Source organism: Callorhinchus milii, unplaced genomic scaffold, assembly GCF_018977255.1.
Source record: "Callorhinchus milii isolate IMCB2004 unplaced genomic scaffold, IMCB_Cmil_1.0 Scaffold13, whole genome shotgun sequence".
Taxonomy (NCBI): domain Eukaryota; kingdom Metazoa; phylum Chordata; class Chondrichthyes; order Chimaeriformes; family Callorhinchidae; genus Callorhinchus; species Callorhinchus milii.
This window is the reverse complement of record NW_024704754.1, coordinates 7,448,914-7,465,094: the sequence shown is the minus strand read 5'-3', so window position 1 is coordinate 7,465,094 and position 16,181 is coordinate 7,448,914. Positions and strand designations below refer to the sequence as shown.

General features: G+C 41.0%; 1 protein-coding gene across 1 annotated transcript in view; it reads left to right on the top strand.

Moving 5' to 3' along the window:
- Positions 1–15,250, top strand: part of slu7 (SLU7 homolog, splicing factor) — a 29,847-nt gene extending 14,597 nt beyond the window's left edge. The window contains exons 10-16 of the mRNA XM_007906657.2: positions 1,987–2,054; positions 2,162–2,301; positions 3,092–3,253; positions 3,492–3,596; positions 4,378–4,455; positions 5,739–5,852; positions 14,622–15,250. Of these exons, the coding sequence (XP_007904848.1) occupies positions 1,987–2,054; positions 2,162–2,301; positions 3,092–3,253; positions 3,492–3,596; positions 4,378–4,455; positions 5,739–5,852; positions 14,622–14,801 (847 nt within the window). The 3' untranslated portion in view covers positions 14,802–15,250. The remainder of the gene's footprint in view (positions 1–1,986; positions 2,055–2,161; positions 2,302–3,091; positions 3,254–3,491; positions 3,597–4,377; positions 4,456–5,738; positions 5,853–14,621) is intronic.
- Positions 15,251–16,181: the final 931 nt, after the last annotated feature.

The following is a 16,181-nucleotide window of genomic DNA, read 5'->3' as shown; positions in this document are numbered from 1 at the left end:
CCATCGACGGATGAACACTTCACCATACTAAGCCAGTCTGGAACCTTGGAGTCTTGTTTAACCCTCAGTTACCCTTTCTACCCGACATCCGTGCCATGACCCGCTCTGCCTTCCCCCGCCTCCGCAACATCGCCTGGCTCCGCCACTGTCTCACACCACAGGCCACCAAAACCCTCATACACACATTCATAGCATCCAGGCTTGACTATGCAAACTCATTGCTTGTCGGCCTCCCCAACTCCTCTCTCCACAGGCTGCAGATCGTCCAGAGCTCTGCAGTCCGTGTCCTCTCCCGCACCAGGTTCCGTGACCCTATCACCCCCATCCTCGCCCATCATACAGAGGATACAGTTCAAGATTGTGGTCCTCACTTTCAAAGCCCTGCGTAGCCTCGCTCCTCCTTACCTCTGACCTCTTAACCCCCTACCATCCTGCCCGCTCCCTCCACTCAGTGGGCTCCGGCCTGCTTCACGTCTCCTGCCCCACCATTGGTGGTCTGGCCTTCTGTCACTCTGCCCCCACCCGCTGGAACTCCATCCCGCAATCCCTCTGCCTCGCCCCCTCCCTTGCCTCCTTCAAGACCCATCTCAAGGCCCTCCTCTTCGACTGCTTTCGATCATCCTCCTTCCCACCCCTGCCCTCCACCCTCCTCAATCCCAGCACCCCAGCTCGGGTCCGAAACACTGCCTGTCCAGCGCCTTGGGACGTCCTCCCGACGTGAAAGAACCTATTCAAATGTAATTTTGTTCTTGTTGTTGAATAACTCCTGAGAGGAGTGTTTTTCTTGAGATGCAATGAGCTAATTTCTTGAAGATTTTCTTAATTCATAAAGATGACTTCACATTGCATTCCCCTTTATGTTGACCATGATGTAACAGATCCACCCATGAGTCTGTATTATATCCACCATATGTTTCTCTGTACACAAAGTTAAGAACAACCCTTCATATTGCTTAAGCACATCTGGCAACAATAGACAACATGTCAAAACCATGCTTCAGGTACTAATTAATATCAGTGTGTTTGTTTTCTGGGTAGCAGGGTGACCTTTTGTTTTGTGCATACAGCTTAATTTCCTTTCACATGAAATGAGCTATTGAACGCTCACTTAGCCTTCTATGTGGGTCACAAGATCAAAAGACTAAGAGTTAGCAAGAGGAATATAAGCATGAAAATATTTGGCTTATGGACAAGTTTGTATCTATTGTATTAAAAGGTTAGATTAGGTCAATATTCTGAGCCAAAAGAGACCTCGGGATCAGTCTCTTCCCAACAGAAGGGGTGTGATGGGATCCCGCCCAAACTGAGATCAGTACATTGTGTCCCTCAACTGTGCAAAATGCTCTTTACCACTCAGTGAAAGACCTTACTTTAACATCTTGTTTATTACAATGTTAAATTGTGTATAATTTAACAAAACTTTTGTTTAGGCAGGGGCATAAACATAAACAGTCTTTATCGATTAAGATGTGGATTCTGTTGTTAATCTGTAAAATGAATACTTTTTCAGACATTCATTCACTTTTCAAATTTTGTATATGCATTTCATTTTGTATATCCATTTCCAAGATACCTGTAGCCCCTTAGCATGTCAGTAATGAAAGTGTAATGTTAATGTTCTGCTCAACAGTCGAGACAAATTCTTGACAGAAAATAACTAAATACCCTATCAGCTGCAAGCCACTTCCTATAAAGCCGCTGAGGCCCAGTGTCAAACTTTCAATTTGACAGAAACTTGACTCAATCACTCAGATGTGTCTATCAATTATAAACTGACTGCTATAATTTTATTGTCTAATTTGGAAGTATTAGTTTATTTGGGATCCTACCTAGACATGCTCCAAATATCTCAGGATGAATATGTTTTGAGGAAGGTTGGTGAAAACTAAAACCTTATGTAATGTGGTGGCATGAATGAGCAATGTTGTCCATATTCATGAAATCTCAGCGATGAAATATTAATCATAATTTGTATATTTTTTCTAGGGTTGGCTACGCAGGAGATAACTTTGTACGTTATTCGGGTGACACTGTCAGAATGGCACAGACACAATGTAAGATTCTTGCTGCTTGTATTATAAATTGATTTTTTCTTTCTATATGTTTTTGTGACCATGTGACTTGATGGCATGATTGTGAATTTGTTTCCTTCTTGTGACAGTATTTGCGTGGGAGGCCTATGAGAAAGGTTCCGAAGTGCACCTCCAAGCTGATCCTACCAAGCTCGAAGTCCTTCACCAATCCTTTAAGGTTAAGAAAGAAGAATTTGAGAAACAGCAGAAAGGAAGCATATTGGAGAAGGTAAAATATTAAGGCTATTCTAGAGTGGGTCCAGACATACACAAATTGTATTGTTTGATGCACCTCCAGTTACCAACAGGAATCGAGGCTTGTGGCTACTATTACGAATGTTAGATCCCAGCAACAAACGTATAGAATCCCTTATCATCATTGTTCTCCTCTGAACTGTCTCAAGAGCCTACAGAGCTCCTGAGGTAGTGCCAACCATAACTACGTGGTACTCCATCTGCAGCCTGATTAGAACATTAAAACACTTTAAAATCTACACAGTATAATTGCTGCAAAGCAGCTGTGCTTAGGGTCTTAGGCTATTTAGATGTGTTTTTTGGATGCTGCCTTTTTTTTAAAAAAAAAGTGCTGATTGGGAGGGGAATTTTTTTTTTAATTCAAATTTCTGGCAGCTTGTTAAAGCAAATTGAAAGATGGTAAACTTTTCTGTAGCACTGATGTGATTTTGGAGAGTGTGTTTATTTTTGTTTTATTTGCGGATGCCAAATTTGAATCGCAAATTAAGGTAAATCATTAGGAGCAAAACTGTTCTACCAGGGCTCATTTGATGGTCATTATTCCAGAGTGAAACTGAGCAATACAGACGGACCCACACAATCTTGGGTTCAATCACTTCAAACCCCTATTTTAACGTTGAGCACAAAAAACCACAACCATCGCCGATCATATTAATTCTGACTTCTCAGACTTCAATCCATTTTTTTCTACCCATTACTTTTAGAACTTTTCTAGATTAAACTTTAAATAGTTTCTTCAATTCCTTAATATCCTCTATTTCCAGTATGGAGGTCAGGAACACTTGGATGCACCACCTCGTGAGCTCCTCTTAGCCCAGACTGAAGATTATGTGGAGTATTCAAGGCATGGTGCTGTGATAAAGGGCCAGGAGAGAGCTGTTGTACAGTCCAAGTATGAAGAGGATGCCCTGATAAATAATCACACAGTGAGTGACATTACTTTGCTGTTTAAAAAAAGATTTGTCTCTTAGAAATCTAGTTTATCCATTTTACTACTTCACTGCATTGCCATCTGAATTACAGCTATAGTAGTCTAGAAATTTGGGCGGGAGGTAGTTAAAGGCCTGGTCCAAGAGAGAGGTTTGATTCTTTGGAAATTGTTAAATTGCATCTTGCACCAGATAGTGCTGGCGTCTATTGTGATCATTCTGATTTTTTTTTAAGAGTGTTTGGGGCTCCTACTGGAAAGAAGGAAGATGGGGCTACAAGTGTTGCTACTCGTGTGTGAAAATGTCGTACTGTACTGGAGAAGCAGGAAAGAATACAGTTGTAAGTCTTGTCCTCTTCATGCTATAACCTTTGACAGTTTTCAATAGTTAAATTGTAGAACCACTGTAGACTTTTAGTAAGGTTTTTTAATCAGGATTAGCATGCTTATTGATTAATTTATAACTGTTTGCTGTCTGTTTTAGATTCACTGCTTTCCAGTCTTAGATATTAATAATAATCCTTGCATTTGATATAGCGCCTTATCACATCTTCGAGACATCTCAAAGGGCTTCAAAGAATATACTGTAAAGTGAATTGACTGTGAATTTTGTGGGCGAAATTCGGCAGCCAATTGCACACTGCAGTGTCTCACAAAACAATTATGAATTGAGTGCCNTTTTTTAATATATGTGCGTATATATAGCTTTTATTGGGTGCCTTTATCATACGTTCCTAGGAAGTTGATGCAGAGTAATTCATCACTTCTCTCACCCTGTCTTCTTAGGTAGTTCACATAAATTGTCCTTGGCTGTTTACTACTGTTAACATTTGTACCCACTATCTCATTGTGTCTTTGGAATGAAGAAAGGTAAATTAAAAGTGAGCAGCACTGGGGGCACCTAAAGAAAGCAGCAGAAATATTCGATGCTCGTGTAACCTCCAGTTGTCTGGTTGAAAAGGAAAATGTTTTAAAAGATTTCAAATCAGAAAATTGTTAAATATCAAGTGAAAAGTTGCTAAAAAGCATTGTGGGGAAAAAATTCTAAAGGTTGATTTTATTGCATGAAATCTATTGTCCACATTGTAAAATGTGCTTGTGTTTCTCTGATTGATTTTGAAGGAGGGTCCTCAGTGTCCCCTTGAAATTCCGGAAATAGATGAACAAGAATTGCAGAGCGTGCCCAAAACACTTGTGGAGGCAAGTACTCAGCTGAGATCACTGTGTTGTATGCAAATGAATTCATGTCAAATGGAATTAAATAATACCTTTCAAATTAATATGTGTAATTATTTGGTAGTGTTAATCTGATTTTTTTTATTTTAGGCCATTATCATGATACTAAGCTAGGAAAAGTAGTAAATAGTGATGAGGATAGTAGCAGACTGCAAATGGGCATAGATGGACTGGTAAAATGGACAAACATGTGGCAGATGAAGTTTAATGTAGAGAAATATGGTGATGCATTTTGGAGGAAGAATGAGGAGAGGCAATCTTAGCCAGATGGTACAATCTTAAAGGGGGTGAAGGAACAGAGAGATCTGGGGAATTCATGTAAGTAAATATTTGAAGGTGGCAGGACAGTAGATAAAGCTGTGTTCAGGTCTGGGCACCACACTTTAGGAAGGATGTCAAGGCATTGGAGAGGGTGCAAAGGAGATATACCGGGATGGTACCAGGAATGAGGGACTTCAGTTATCAGGAGAGGCGAGAGAAGCTCGGATTATTCTCCTTGGAGCAGAGAAGGTTAAGAGGAGACTTAGTGGAAGTTTTCAAAATTATGAGGGTATTCGATAGGGTGAACAAGAAGAAACTACTTCCGCTGGCGGGTGGGTCAGTAACCCGAGGAACCGATTTAAAATAGTTGTTAAAAGGAGCAGAGGGGAGGTGAGGAGAAATTTTTTTCACACAGCGAGTTGTTTTGATTTGGAAGGCACTGCCTGAAAGAGTGGTGGAAGCCGATTCGATAACAACTTTTAAGAGAGAAGTAGATAATTATTTGAGGAGGACAAGTTTGCAGGGTTATGGGGGGAGAGTGGGGGTATGGGATTGAATTGGATAGTTCTTTTCAAAGAGCCGGCACAGACACGATGGGGCGAATGGCCTCCTCCTGTGCTGTATAATTCTGTGATTCTATGACTGATCATTTGTCCCTTATCACTGATAATTGCAGAAGATACAGATCGTTCTTGTTTTTAATGCCCTCCGTGATGGTATATCCTGCTGACAGAAATCAAATTCCACTTTGAATATTTGTAGCAGCTCAATGCCAGGACTATTTAAAGCAGCTATGGTTTCAGATAGGTGGGCTTTTTGTAATGTTAATAATTATGATTGTTAAAAAAAATGTTTCAAGTATTCTTGCACTGGTTTGTTGGTCTTGTTAAATCATACAAAATGTCAAAGGAGTTTGAAAATCAGCATTCAAATTCAAAACTTTTTGCATTTCACACTGCTTTAACAGCCACTTGTATTGGTTACAGATGCACAAAGAAAAGCAAAAGGAAGAAAGGAAGAAAAAAAAGAAGAAACATAGGAAGAGTCACAGCTCAGATAGTGAAGCTGATGACGCAAAGAAGAAAGAAAAACTGAAAAAGGTACATTACATATGTTCTGTTATTTTTCAGTTTAGTTTAATAATTCCTCTTCTGGTAAATGTCTGATTTGACCGATGCTGCCTAGTATTTAATCGTTTGTTAAAAAATAATGTTTGGCTCCAAAGGCTCACTTGATCATTGTGTTTCATTGTCCATTGTGAAACTGAGCCGTACAGAGACACAGGGTCACAGATTGTTTGTTTACCTCTGATCTCTCCTGAGTTTGCTGATCTGAGTGTGGGTGGCAATTAGTTTCCCTACAGTGCCTGTGTTCAAAACCTGTTGAATTGTATTGAAAGTTTAAATGCAATCATCTAATGTAGTACCCATCACCAGGGCCAATGGAAAATTGCAGAAATGTTTGCCCAAAATTGCGGGATGTTGATTGGTGCTGTTGAGGTACATTTCACTGCCAAGCTACTTTTTTCATTTTATTGATTAAAACTAAACATGAGGAAATAACACATTATTAGATTGTGGCAAAAAATATATTAATTTCTTCAACAAAAACTGGGTGGCCCATTTGACAAACGCATTTGATCTGCCACAAAACAGACCCTCAGGACCAGTGTCCTAACTGCGGGGCTACAGGAACTCACCACCACCTGCCTCTCAGGGCCCAGCACCACACAGACACACACACACTCACAGACACAGAGAGACACACAATCTGAGAGAGAGATGCACACATTCATAGCCACACGCAAACAGAGGAGAGAGACATATACATTCACCCAGAGACACGTAAACTCACACATAGAGAAGAGGCACACACAGACACTCACAAACGCATACATACAGAGGAGAGAATTACTCACACAGACGCACACACACACACACACAAGAGAGACACACTCATATAGACACTCACGAACACATACAGAGGAGAGAGACACACTTACATAGAGACACTCACAAACACACACACAGACAATCTCAACAGCGGGGCTTCCGAGTGGAGCGATGACCATTTCCCACTTGTGTGTCCGGAGTCTCTCCGCCCACAATAGCGTTGAGTAAACAGCCGGCAGAGGCGGTTTTATGAGGTAGGCTGCTGTTTGTAGTGCCCCCCCCCCCATCACCATCCCACAATACAAGAAGACTCTGTTGCCTTCCTGTGGTCAGGGTGAAGGACGTCACTTCTGGGCTGGAGAAAAATTTGAAGCAGGAGGGAGTGGATCCAATAGTTATGATTCACATAGGGACCAATGATGTAGGTAGGACAGCTGGGGACAAGTTGAGGAGCAAGTTCTGGGAATTAGGAGTTAAGCTAAAGAGTAGAACTTTGAAGGTATTAATATCGGGATTATTACCTGAGCCAGGGGCAAATTGGTACAGGCAAAAAAAAAAATTAAGTGCTGAATACCTGACTAAAAGAATGGTGCAGAGGGCAGGGGTTTCACTTTATAGGCCACTGGCACCAGTATTGGGGGAGACCGGAGCTATTCCAAAGGAATGGACTCCACCTAAACAGGGCTGGGACAAATGTCTTGGCAGCACAAATAAATAGGGAGGTAGACAGGGCTACTAAGGGGAGGGTGGGTAAATACAATCACATGTAATCCGTCACAGTTAGGACCGATGAAAGTGGGAAAGCAGATAAACCAGGGAGATGAGCAAAGTGTGTCAAGTAGGAAAAGGAAGCCCAGGGATAGGGTACTGGTGAATAGGACTAATAGCCTGAAGTCAGAATTAAAGGTGTTATATCTAAATGTGCGAAGCATTCGAAACAAGATAGATGAGTTAAATGCACAAATAGAAACAAACGGGTATGATCTAGTAGCCATCACCGAGACATGGTTATAGGGAGATCAAGGGTGGGAGCTAAATATTCCAGGTTACATGGTGTATAGGAAAGATAGGCAATGTGATAAATGAGGAGTGGGGGTGGCCCTGCTAATAAAGGATGGGATAAAAACAGTAGAGAGGAAAGATTTTAAATCAGAAAAGCAGGAAGTAGTCAGTATGGGTAGAGGTACGTAACAACAAGGGGCAGAAAACTCTAGTGGGAGTAGTTTATAGACCCCCAAACAGCAGTCAACAGTATCGCTCAAGGTATAAATCAGGAAATTAGCAGACCATGTAGAAAGGGAAAAACATTAATTGTGGGTAATTTTCATCTGCACATAGATTGGGACAACTAAATTGGGAAAAATATGATAGAGGAAGAGTTTATAGAATGTATTAGGGATAATTATCTAGATCAGTATGCCGAGGAGCCAGCCAGGGAACAGGCCATATTAGATCTTTTGTGCAATGAAGCAGGGCTGATCAGCAAACTGGAAATTAAGGCTCCTCGAGGGCAAAGTGATCATAATATGATGGAATTTAGCATTACGTTAGAGAGAGAAGTAGTTAAGTCCGAAGCAAAGGTTTTAAATTTAAGTAGAGCCAATTTTGCTGGTATGAGAGAGGATTTAGCCAAAATAAACTGGAAAATTAGACTTAAGGATTTGACAGTAGACCAGCAATGGCAGACGTTTAAGGAGATAGTGCAAAATTCCCAGCGAGCACGTATTCCTTTGAGGAATAAGAATGCCATGGGAAAGGTGGCCCAACCGTGGCTAACTAGAGCAGTTAGGGAAAGTATAAAGTTAAAGGAAGAAGCCTATAAAACAGCTAAGATGAATAGTAAACCCGAGGATTGGGAGAACTTTAGGGATCAACAAAAGAGAACCAAAAAAGTGATTAAGAGGGAGAAAATGGAATATGAGGACAAACTGCAAGAGTTTTTATAAATATATAAAGAGGAAGAGGCTGTCAAAGGTAAATGTGGGTCCGCTACAGGTAGAGACGGGGGGAATTATATTAGGGGACAAAGACATGGCAGAGTCATTAAACAAGTACTTTGCTACTATCTTCACCTTAGAAGACACTGAAAACCTACCAAGAATAGAGGGGAACCAAGAAGCAATGTTAGCGAGCAACTTGGGGAATTAATATTAGTAAAGAAATGGTTTTAGGTAAATTGTCAGGTCTTAAAACTGATAAATCTCCTGGACCTGATGGCCTACATCCTAGGGTTTTAAAAGAGGTGGCTACTGAGATAGTGGATGGCTTGTCTTTGATCTTCCAAAATTCTCTGGATTCTGGAACGGTTCCCATTGATTGGAAGATTGTAAACGTAACACCACTATTTAAGAAGGGTGGGAGAGAAAAGATGGGAACTATAGACCAGTTAGTCTGACATCAGTTGTAGGGAAAATTCTTGAGTCCTTAATTAAAGATGTTGTTATGGGATTCCTGGAAGACCATAACAAGATTAGGCAGAGTCAACATGGCTTTACAAAAGGGAAGTCATGCTTAACTAATCTTTTAGAGTTTTTTGAAGATGTATCGAACAGGTTAGATAGGGGGAACCAGTAGATGTAGTATATTTAGATTTTAAAAAGGCATTTGACAAAGTGCCACACAAAAGGCTATTGCACAAGGTTAAGGCCCACAGGATTAATGGGAACATATTAGCATGGATTGAAGAGTGGCTAACGGGTAGAAAACAGAGAGTAGGGATAAACGGGTCATTCTCGAATTGGCAGGATGTGACTAGTGGAGTGCCACAAGGATCAGTGCTTGGGCCTCAGCTATTTACAATTTACATCAATGATCTAGACGAGGACATTGAATGTAACGTATCTAAATTCGCGGATGACACTAAACTAAGTGGGAGAGTAAGCTCTGAGGATGATGCAAAAAGATTGCAACGGGATATAGATAGGTTAGGGGAGTGGGCGAGTAGGTGGCAGATGGAATTTAATGTGGGGAAGTGTGAAGTTATTCACCTCGGCAGAAAAAATAGAAAAACAGATTATTTTCTAGAGGGGGAGAGATTAGATAGTGTTAGTGTTCAGAGGGATTTGGGTGTCCTTGTACACCAGTCTCAAAAAGTTAGTTTGCAGGTGCAGCAGCAACTAAGAAGGCGAATGGCATGTTAGCGTTCATTGCAAAAGGTTTAGAGTACAAGAGTAGGGAAGTCTTGCTGCAACTGTAGAAATGTAGAAAGGTGAGACCGCACCTTGAATATTGTGTGCAGTTTTAGTCTCCTTATTTTCAGAGATTCATAGATTTTTTTATTCATAGAATTTTATGGCACAGAAGGAGGCCATTCGGCCCATCGAGTCTGTGCGGCTCTTTGACAGAGCAAGTCACTTTCACTAACCCCAATCACCAGCTTTCTCCCCATAACCCTACAAACCCGTCTTCCCAGATACCTATCCAGTTCTCTCTTAAAAGCTGTTATCGAATCGGACTTCACTACCCTTTCAGGCAGATCATTCCAAATTCAAACAAGTCGCTGAGTGAAAAAATTTCTTCTAACCTCCCCTCTGCTTCTTTTGGTAGATATCTTAAGACTGTGACCACGGGTCACAGACACACCTACCAGCGGAAACAGCTTTTCCCTGTCTCGTCTGTCGAAACCTTTCATGATCTTGAAGACCTCTATCAGGTCCTCGTGCAACCTTCTCTGCTCTGATGGGAAAAGTCCTAACTTCTCCAGCCTGTCCTCATAGCTAAGGTTCCCCATTCCTGGTATCATTCTCGTGAATCTCCTCTGCACCCTTTCCAGTGCCTTAATGTCCTTCCTGAAGTAAGGTGCCCAGAACTCGACGCAGTACTTCAGCTGAGGCCTAACCAGTGTTTTGTATAGATTAACCATAACCTCCCTACTCTTATACTCTATGCCCCTACTAATAAAGCTCAGTACACCAAATGCCTTTTTTACTGCCTTATCTACCTGCCCCGCTACCTTTAATGATTCGCTTACTTGAACACCCAGATCTCTCTGTACGTTCACCCCCCTTAAGATTGAGCTACCAAGTCTATATTGCCTCCTATCATTTTTCCTATCTAAGTGTATCACCTCACACTTATCCACATTGAAATCCATCTGCCACATGTCAGCCCATTCCACCATTCTGTGTATGTCTGCTTGCAGTTGGTTACAGACCTCCTCCCTATTTACTACCCTACCTAACTTTGTATCACCTGCAAACGTGGAAATAGTGCTCTCTATGCCCAAGTCCAGATCGTTAATATATATTAGAAAGAGCAGTGGTCCCAATACCGATCCCTGGGGGACACCGCTGCACACCTCCTTCCATTTCGAGAAACACCCATTAACCACCACCCTCTGCTTTCTGTCGCTCAGCCAGTTCTTAATCCAAACTGCCACTGACCCTTAATACCGTGGGCCTCTTTTTTTATTAATCTCTTATGCAGTACTGTGTCAAAAGCCTTTTTGAAATCCATGTAAATAACGTAAATAATAGCTCGTGTACTGTCCCGCACCAGGCTTCGGGACCACATCACACCCACCCTCGCTCGCCTCCACTGGCTCCCCATCCCCCAGAGGATTGATTTCAAGATCCTCATCCTCACCTACAAGGCCATTCACGGCCTTGCTCCCTCCTACCTCTCTGACCTACTATCCCCCTACCTACCTGCCCGTACCCTCCGTTCCTCCGGCTCCGGTCTGCTCCACGTCCCCCACCCCAACCGCCCTACCATCGGTGGTCGGGCCTTCAGCCTCTCAGCCCCCAGGCTCTGGAACTCCATCCCCCAGTGCCTTCGCCGCTTCCTCCCTTTCCTCCTTCAAGGCCGGTCTCAAAATCTTTCTCTTTGACCGAGCCTTCAGCTCCCCTCTTGACTCTCTTCCCCCTCCTCGCTCCCTCCCTTCCCTCTCCTCACCCTGACTATTTCCCCCCTCCTCGCTCCCTCCCTTCCCTCCCCTCACCCTGACCATTTCCCCCTGCTCAGGTCCTGACCCAACTGTGCAGCGCCTTGGGACGTCCTCCTGACGTGAAAGGCGCTTTATAAATGGAATCTTGTTGTTGTTGTCCACCGCATTTCCCTCATCAACCCTCGCAGTCACCTCTTCAAAAAATTCTATTAGATTTGTTAGGCAAGATTTGCCTTTAACAAATCCACGTTGGCTGTCTCTAATTACCTCATGTTCCTCTAAGTAGAGATTTATTCTGTCCCGGATTATGGTCTCCAGTAGTTTTCCTATTACCGAAGTTAGGCTGACTGGCCTGTAATTTCCGGGTTTGTCTTTCTGCCCCTTTTTGTAGAGGGGGGTAACATTAGCCACTCTCCAGTCTCTTGGCACCACTCCTGTGTTCAGTGAAGATTGAAATATAATGGCCAAAGCCTCCGCTATTTGAACCCGTATCTCTCACAGCAACCTTGGGTGAAACCCATCTGGTCCTGGTGACTTATCAATTTTGAGCCCAGTCAATCTTTTCAGAACTTCCTCTCTGTCTATAGTAATCTTATCTATTTCCTCTACCCTCGTAGATTCACTACGTTAGTTCCTGGGATGAAGGGACTGACCTATGAGGAGAGTCTGAATAAACTAGGGCTATATTCTCTAGAGTATCAGAAGAATTAGGGGAGATCTTATTGAAACATATATAAGATTCTTAAAGGGCTGGATAGAGTAGACACTGAGGGTCTGTTTCCGCTGGTAGGAGAATCTATAATCAGGGGTCACAGTCTTAAAATTAAGGGTCAGCCTTTTAGAACAGATTTGAAGAAACATTTCTTCACTCGGAGGGTAGTGAATTTATGGAATTCACTACCCCAGAAGGCTGTAGATGCTCAGTCCTGAACATCTTCAAGGCTGAGACTGATAGATTTTTAAAAAATAGAGGGATTAGGGGATATGGGGATAGGGCAGGTAATTAGAGTTAGGTCTGAAGATCAGCCATGATCTTATCGAATGGCGGGGCAGGCTCGAGGGGCCGAATAGCCTACTCCTGCTACTAATTCTTATGTTCTAATACAATACAAATTTACTTTTATATAGCTCCACTACCTCTGAGCTACACAGTGGATTGATTTTGAAATCTTCATCCTGTCCTTAATTCTTTAAGATAATCACAGCCTTGCCCAAACTTAATCTCCATCATCTCCTCTGTCATACTCTTTCCCCCCCCCCCCCCCCCCAACACACACACACTCCTTCCTTTCTGGTAACTCAGGCCTGCTCTTTGCCCATTTCAACATTGGTAGCTGAGCTTTCAGCCACTTTGTGCCTGCATATTGGAACTCTCCCTAAATCTCTCCCTCTCCAGTTTCATCTCTGAGACATGAATTGCTTTTCATGTTACTTAACAGGATAATTGTGTGATATTGTGAAGAAATTGTAGTTTCAATTCAATTATAGACCTACGATCATGCTCTAAATTTCAGGAATATAGTTTTTGAATGCCAACAGAATCCTGAAATTTTAATTATACCCTTTAAGTCCCTCTGCAAGCTGCTCTTTCATGATAACAGATTTCAAATTGGAAAAGTAATTGGCAACACATACTGTGGCACCTCCATTCATCCTGGAATCAGAATTGTAATTGGTTAGCATTGCTGTTGTCATTTGTGGAAATCGTGTATAATAAATTGTGATGTCTCTCTGTGCAGGATTTTATACAGTTCACAGAAGGTGTGATAAACCCGTTTTTATTTTCAATGTGGATTAGATCTACATATTGAAGAAGAATTCTCTGATGTAACTTTGGTGCATTGAATGTCCTGGTTCACCACTTAATGGTGCTTGATACTGTTATGCTGTAATAAAAGGCATCAGCGAAGCATAAATGTACCAGGCATTTCTCCCCAAGATTTTATTTGGAATAGCTCTTAGACTCAGCATAACCAAAATAACTAAAATGAATAATTCCAATGAATTGTTAATGAAAGTTATGGATGTGTGTTTGAATTGTGAGAAAATCAAAATGATGGCTAGTATTGCATCCTGTCTGCTGTTGATTAACATTTTTGTGATTTTAATATGCAGTATCCAATATGAATTATTTCAATCAATTTAGGAACATTTGTTTAACGTCTTTCACATCAGGAGGAAGTCCCAAGGCGCTGGACAGTCAGAGATTTGGACTGGAGCAGGGGGTTGGGATCAGGAGGGGTGGCAGGCAGGGAGGGTAAAACTAAATATAATTTGTATGAATAACAAGAAGCTTACATTTGTACAGCGCCTTTATATAATTCTTTGATACACAAACTAAATGTCATTGGCCCAAAGCGGGGGACTCACTGATTATAAATTTGGTTCAGGTGTTGCATTTAATAAAAGAGGTTATGCATATCTAAATCTGTTCGCCTTGCCTGTCATTTAGATATCTGATTAAATTCTAAAGATCCTTCAAATCTGAAGTGCTTGATCTACATCTAACAAGACTCCTCAATTTGAATGCTAGAAACAAGATACTGAAAATTCATGATATTTTTAACCCTTACAATGGCAATCCTAACTTAGAGGTATGGAATAGTTAAAAATATAAAATTATTTGCATTATCAAATCAATCAGGAAATTGAACACATAACAGTGTACATTGAAATTTGGTTAATGAAATATCGGATGGTTGAATAGTTCAGTTTATTGAATAAAATTTCAAAATCCCAAACCATTTGTACACCTTATCTAAAAATCTAGATCGGTTAACTGAATACCGGATATATGACTAATTCAGTTTATTGAATAATTTTCCCTGTGACATTCCTGTATTTCTTTGCCAATCTCCTTCAAGTCAGTTTATTGTTTGTCCAGTTAGGACCACGTGTCCTGTTAGTGGACTACTTGCGAAGTATCAGGAGTAGACTCCAAACCTGTTTTATATTCCTAGTGCATCACCAACTAGACAGCACAGTTAACATGGTACCATGTGCTGTGTATATTAGAAATTTTGGAAGTGATGTGTTTGTGATATTGGAGTGTAGTTATATGAATGGGCTTGACGTTTTGTCTTCTCGCTCAGGCACTGATTGCTGAAGAGGCTCGTCTGAAACAAGTTGAACAAACTTTACAGTTGGACGAGCGGAAGAGGGCTTACAACACCATATATGAAACTAAGGAACCAACAGAGGAAGAAATGGAGGCGTTCAGAATGAAGCGCCAGCGACCCGAAGATCCTATGGCCTCTTTCCTTGGGCAGTAATGAACAGCCTTTTTTTCCCAAACCTAAAAAGAATATATTGCGTGAAAACGTGATTTCTAAACTTCTGGAGAATCCTGTATTTGTCTATTCCTGAAAATAGCTCGATCTCTCAGTTCTTGACTTCTTTTACACCCACAAAATATAGTCAATTCACTTTACTGTGTATATTTTGTGAAGCGCTTTTGAGACGTCTCAAAGACATGATAAGGCGCTATATCAAATGGAATTATTATCATTGTCTTCTAAACTTGGAAATTGTTTTGCATCCAATGAATTTAGATTACTTTTGAAAGGCTTTATGAATGTCATGTTGGATGATGCCTCAACTCTCAACTAGATTTTTTTCATCATGTCTATATGAACAAGAGTTCTGTGATCTGTAAAGTATTTTAAGTTTCTAACTTCCTGCTTTATTTTGTCAAAAGTAAATAAAATTTAAAATGTTTATATTTGATTGTTCTAGTGCAAGTCTACTCCTGATAACTACGCAGCAACAACAACAAAATAAACTGAATTGAAGGAGACTGGCAAAGAAATCCAGGCCAACTCTAATCCAAAGCAGTCTGGATAGTTGCCCTTCCTGTCTGGTCATCAATGAAACTTCAGAGTGTAAATAGTAGACATTCTGCAAGCAAAGCCTTAATAATTAGGGAGGTCCTGTTTGGAGAAATAATAATCTTTGCATTTGATTTGGGGCCTTATCACATAGTTGAGACATATCAAAGTCTTCACAGAACATAGTGTAATGTAAATCGATTATTTTTTGGCCCAAAAATATTGTGCTGTGCGGTTTCCATTTTATTTCTGAGCCACATAGACTTCCAGTGTTTATCATCTGATCATTTTGCAAGCAACCAGGAGGTAAAGTATGTGTGACTAAAGGTGGAAGAATAAAAATTAATGTTAAACTAAGCTTTAACTTCAAACTTATCTTCATCATGTTTTTTCAAAACTATAGGACAGGAATAGTTTTCTACAGGTGTTTTAAAGCCCCAATACATTGGTGCCTCAAACCTTGCTCATGTCTTGAAGTAGCTGGAAAAGAGACATCTGGGGGATATCTAATGAACTGCACATTCCAAACTGGTGCAGTTCAAAAACTAAGATTTATCACCTGCCATAGCCGGCCAGGATTGTATTGAGGGTGGAATGTAAGGGGCCCACGCTGGTGGTTGTCAATAATGTTTTAGTTGCTACCAATCTGTTCTGTTGGGTTATTTACTAAAATTGGTAATTTCATCTTTTAAGAAGCTGCTGTGAAATCCTGGTAGTCTTGATTTATTCCTTCAGGGTAAATTTTGGAAATTCTAAAATACTAAGCCAATTGAAGCCTGGAGCAAGACATTAAGCTTAATAATTGTAACAGAGAACCTTCTATAA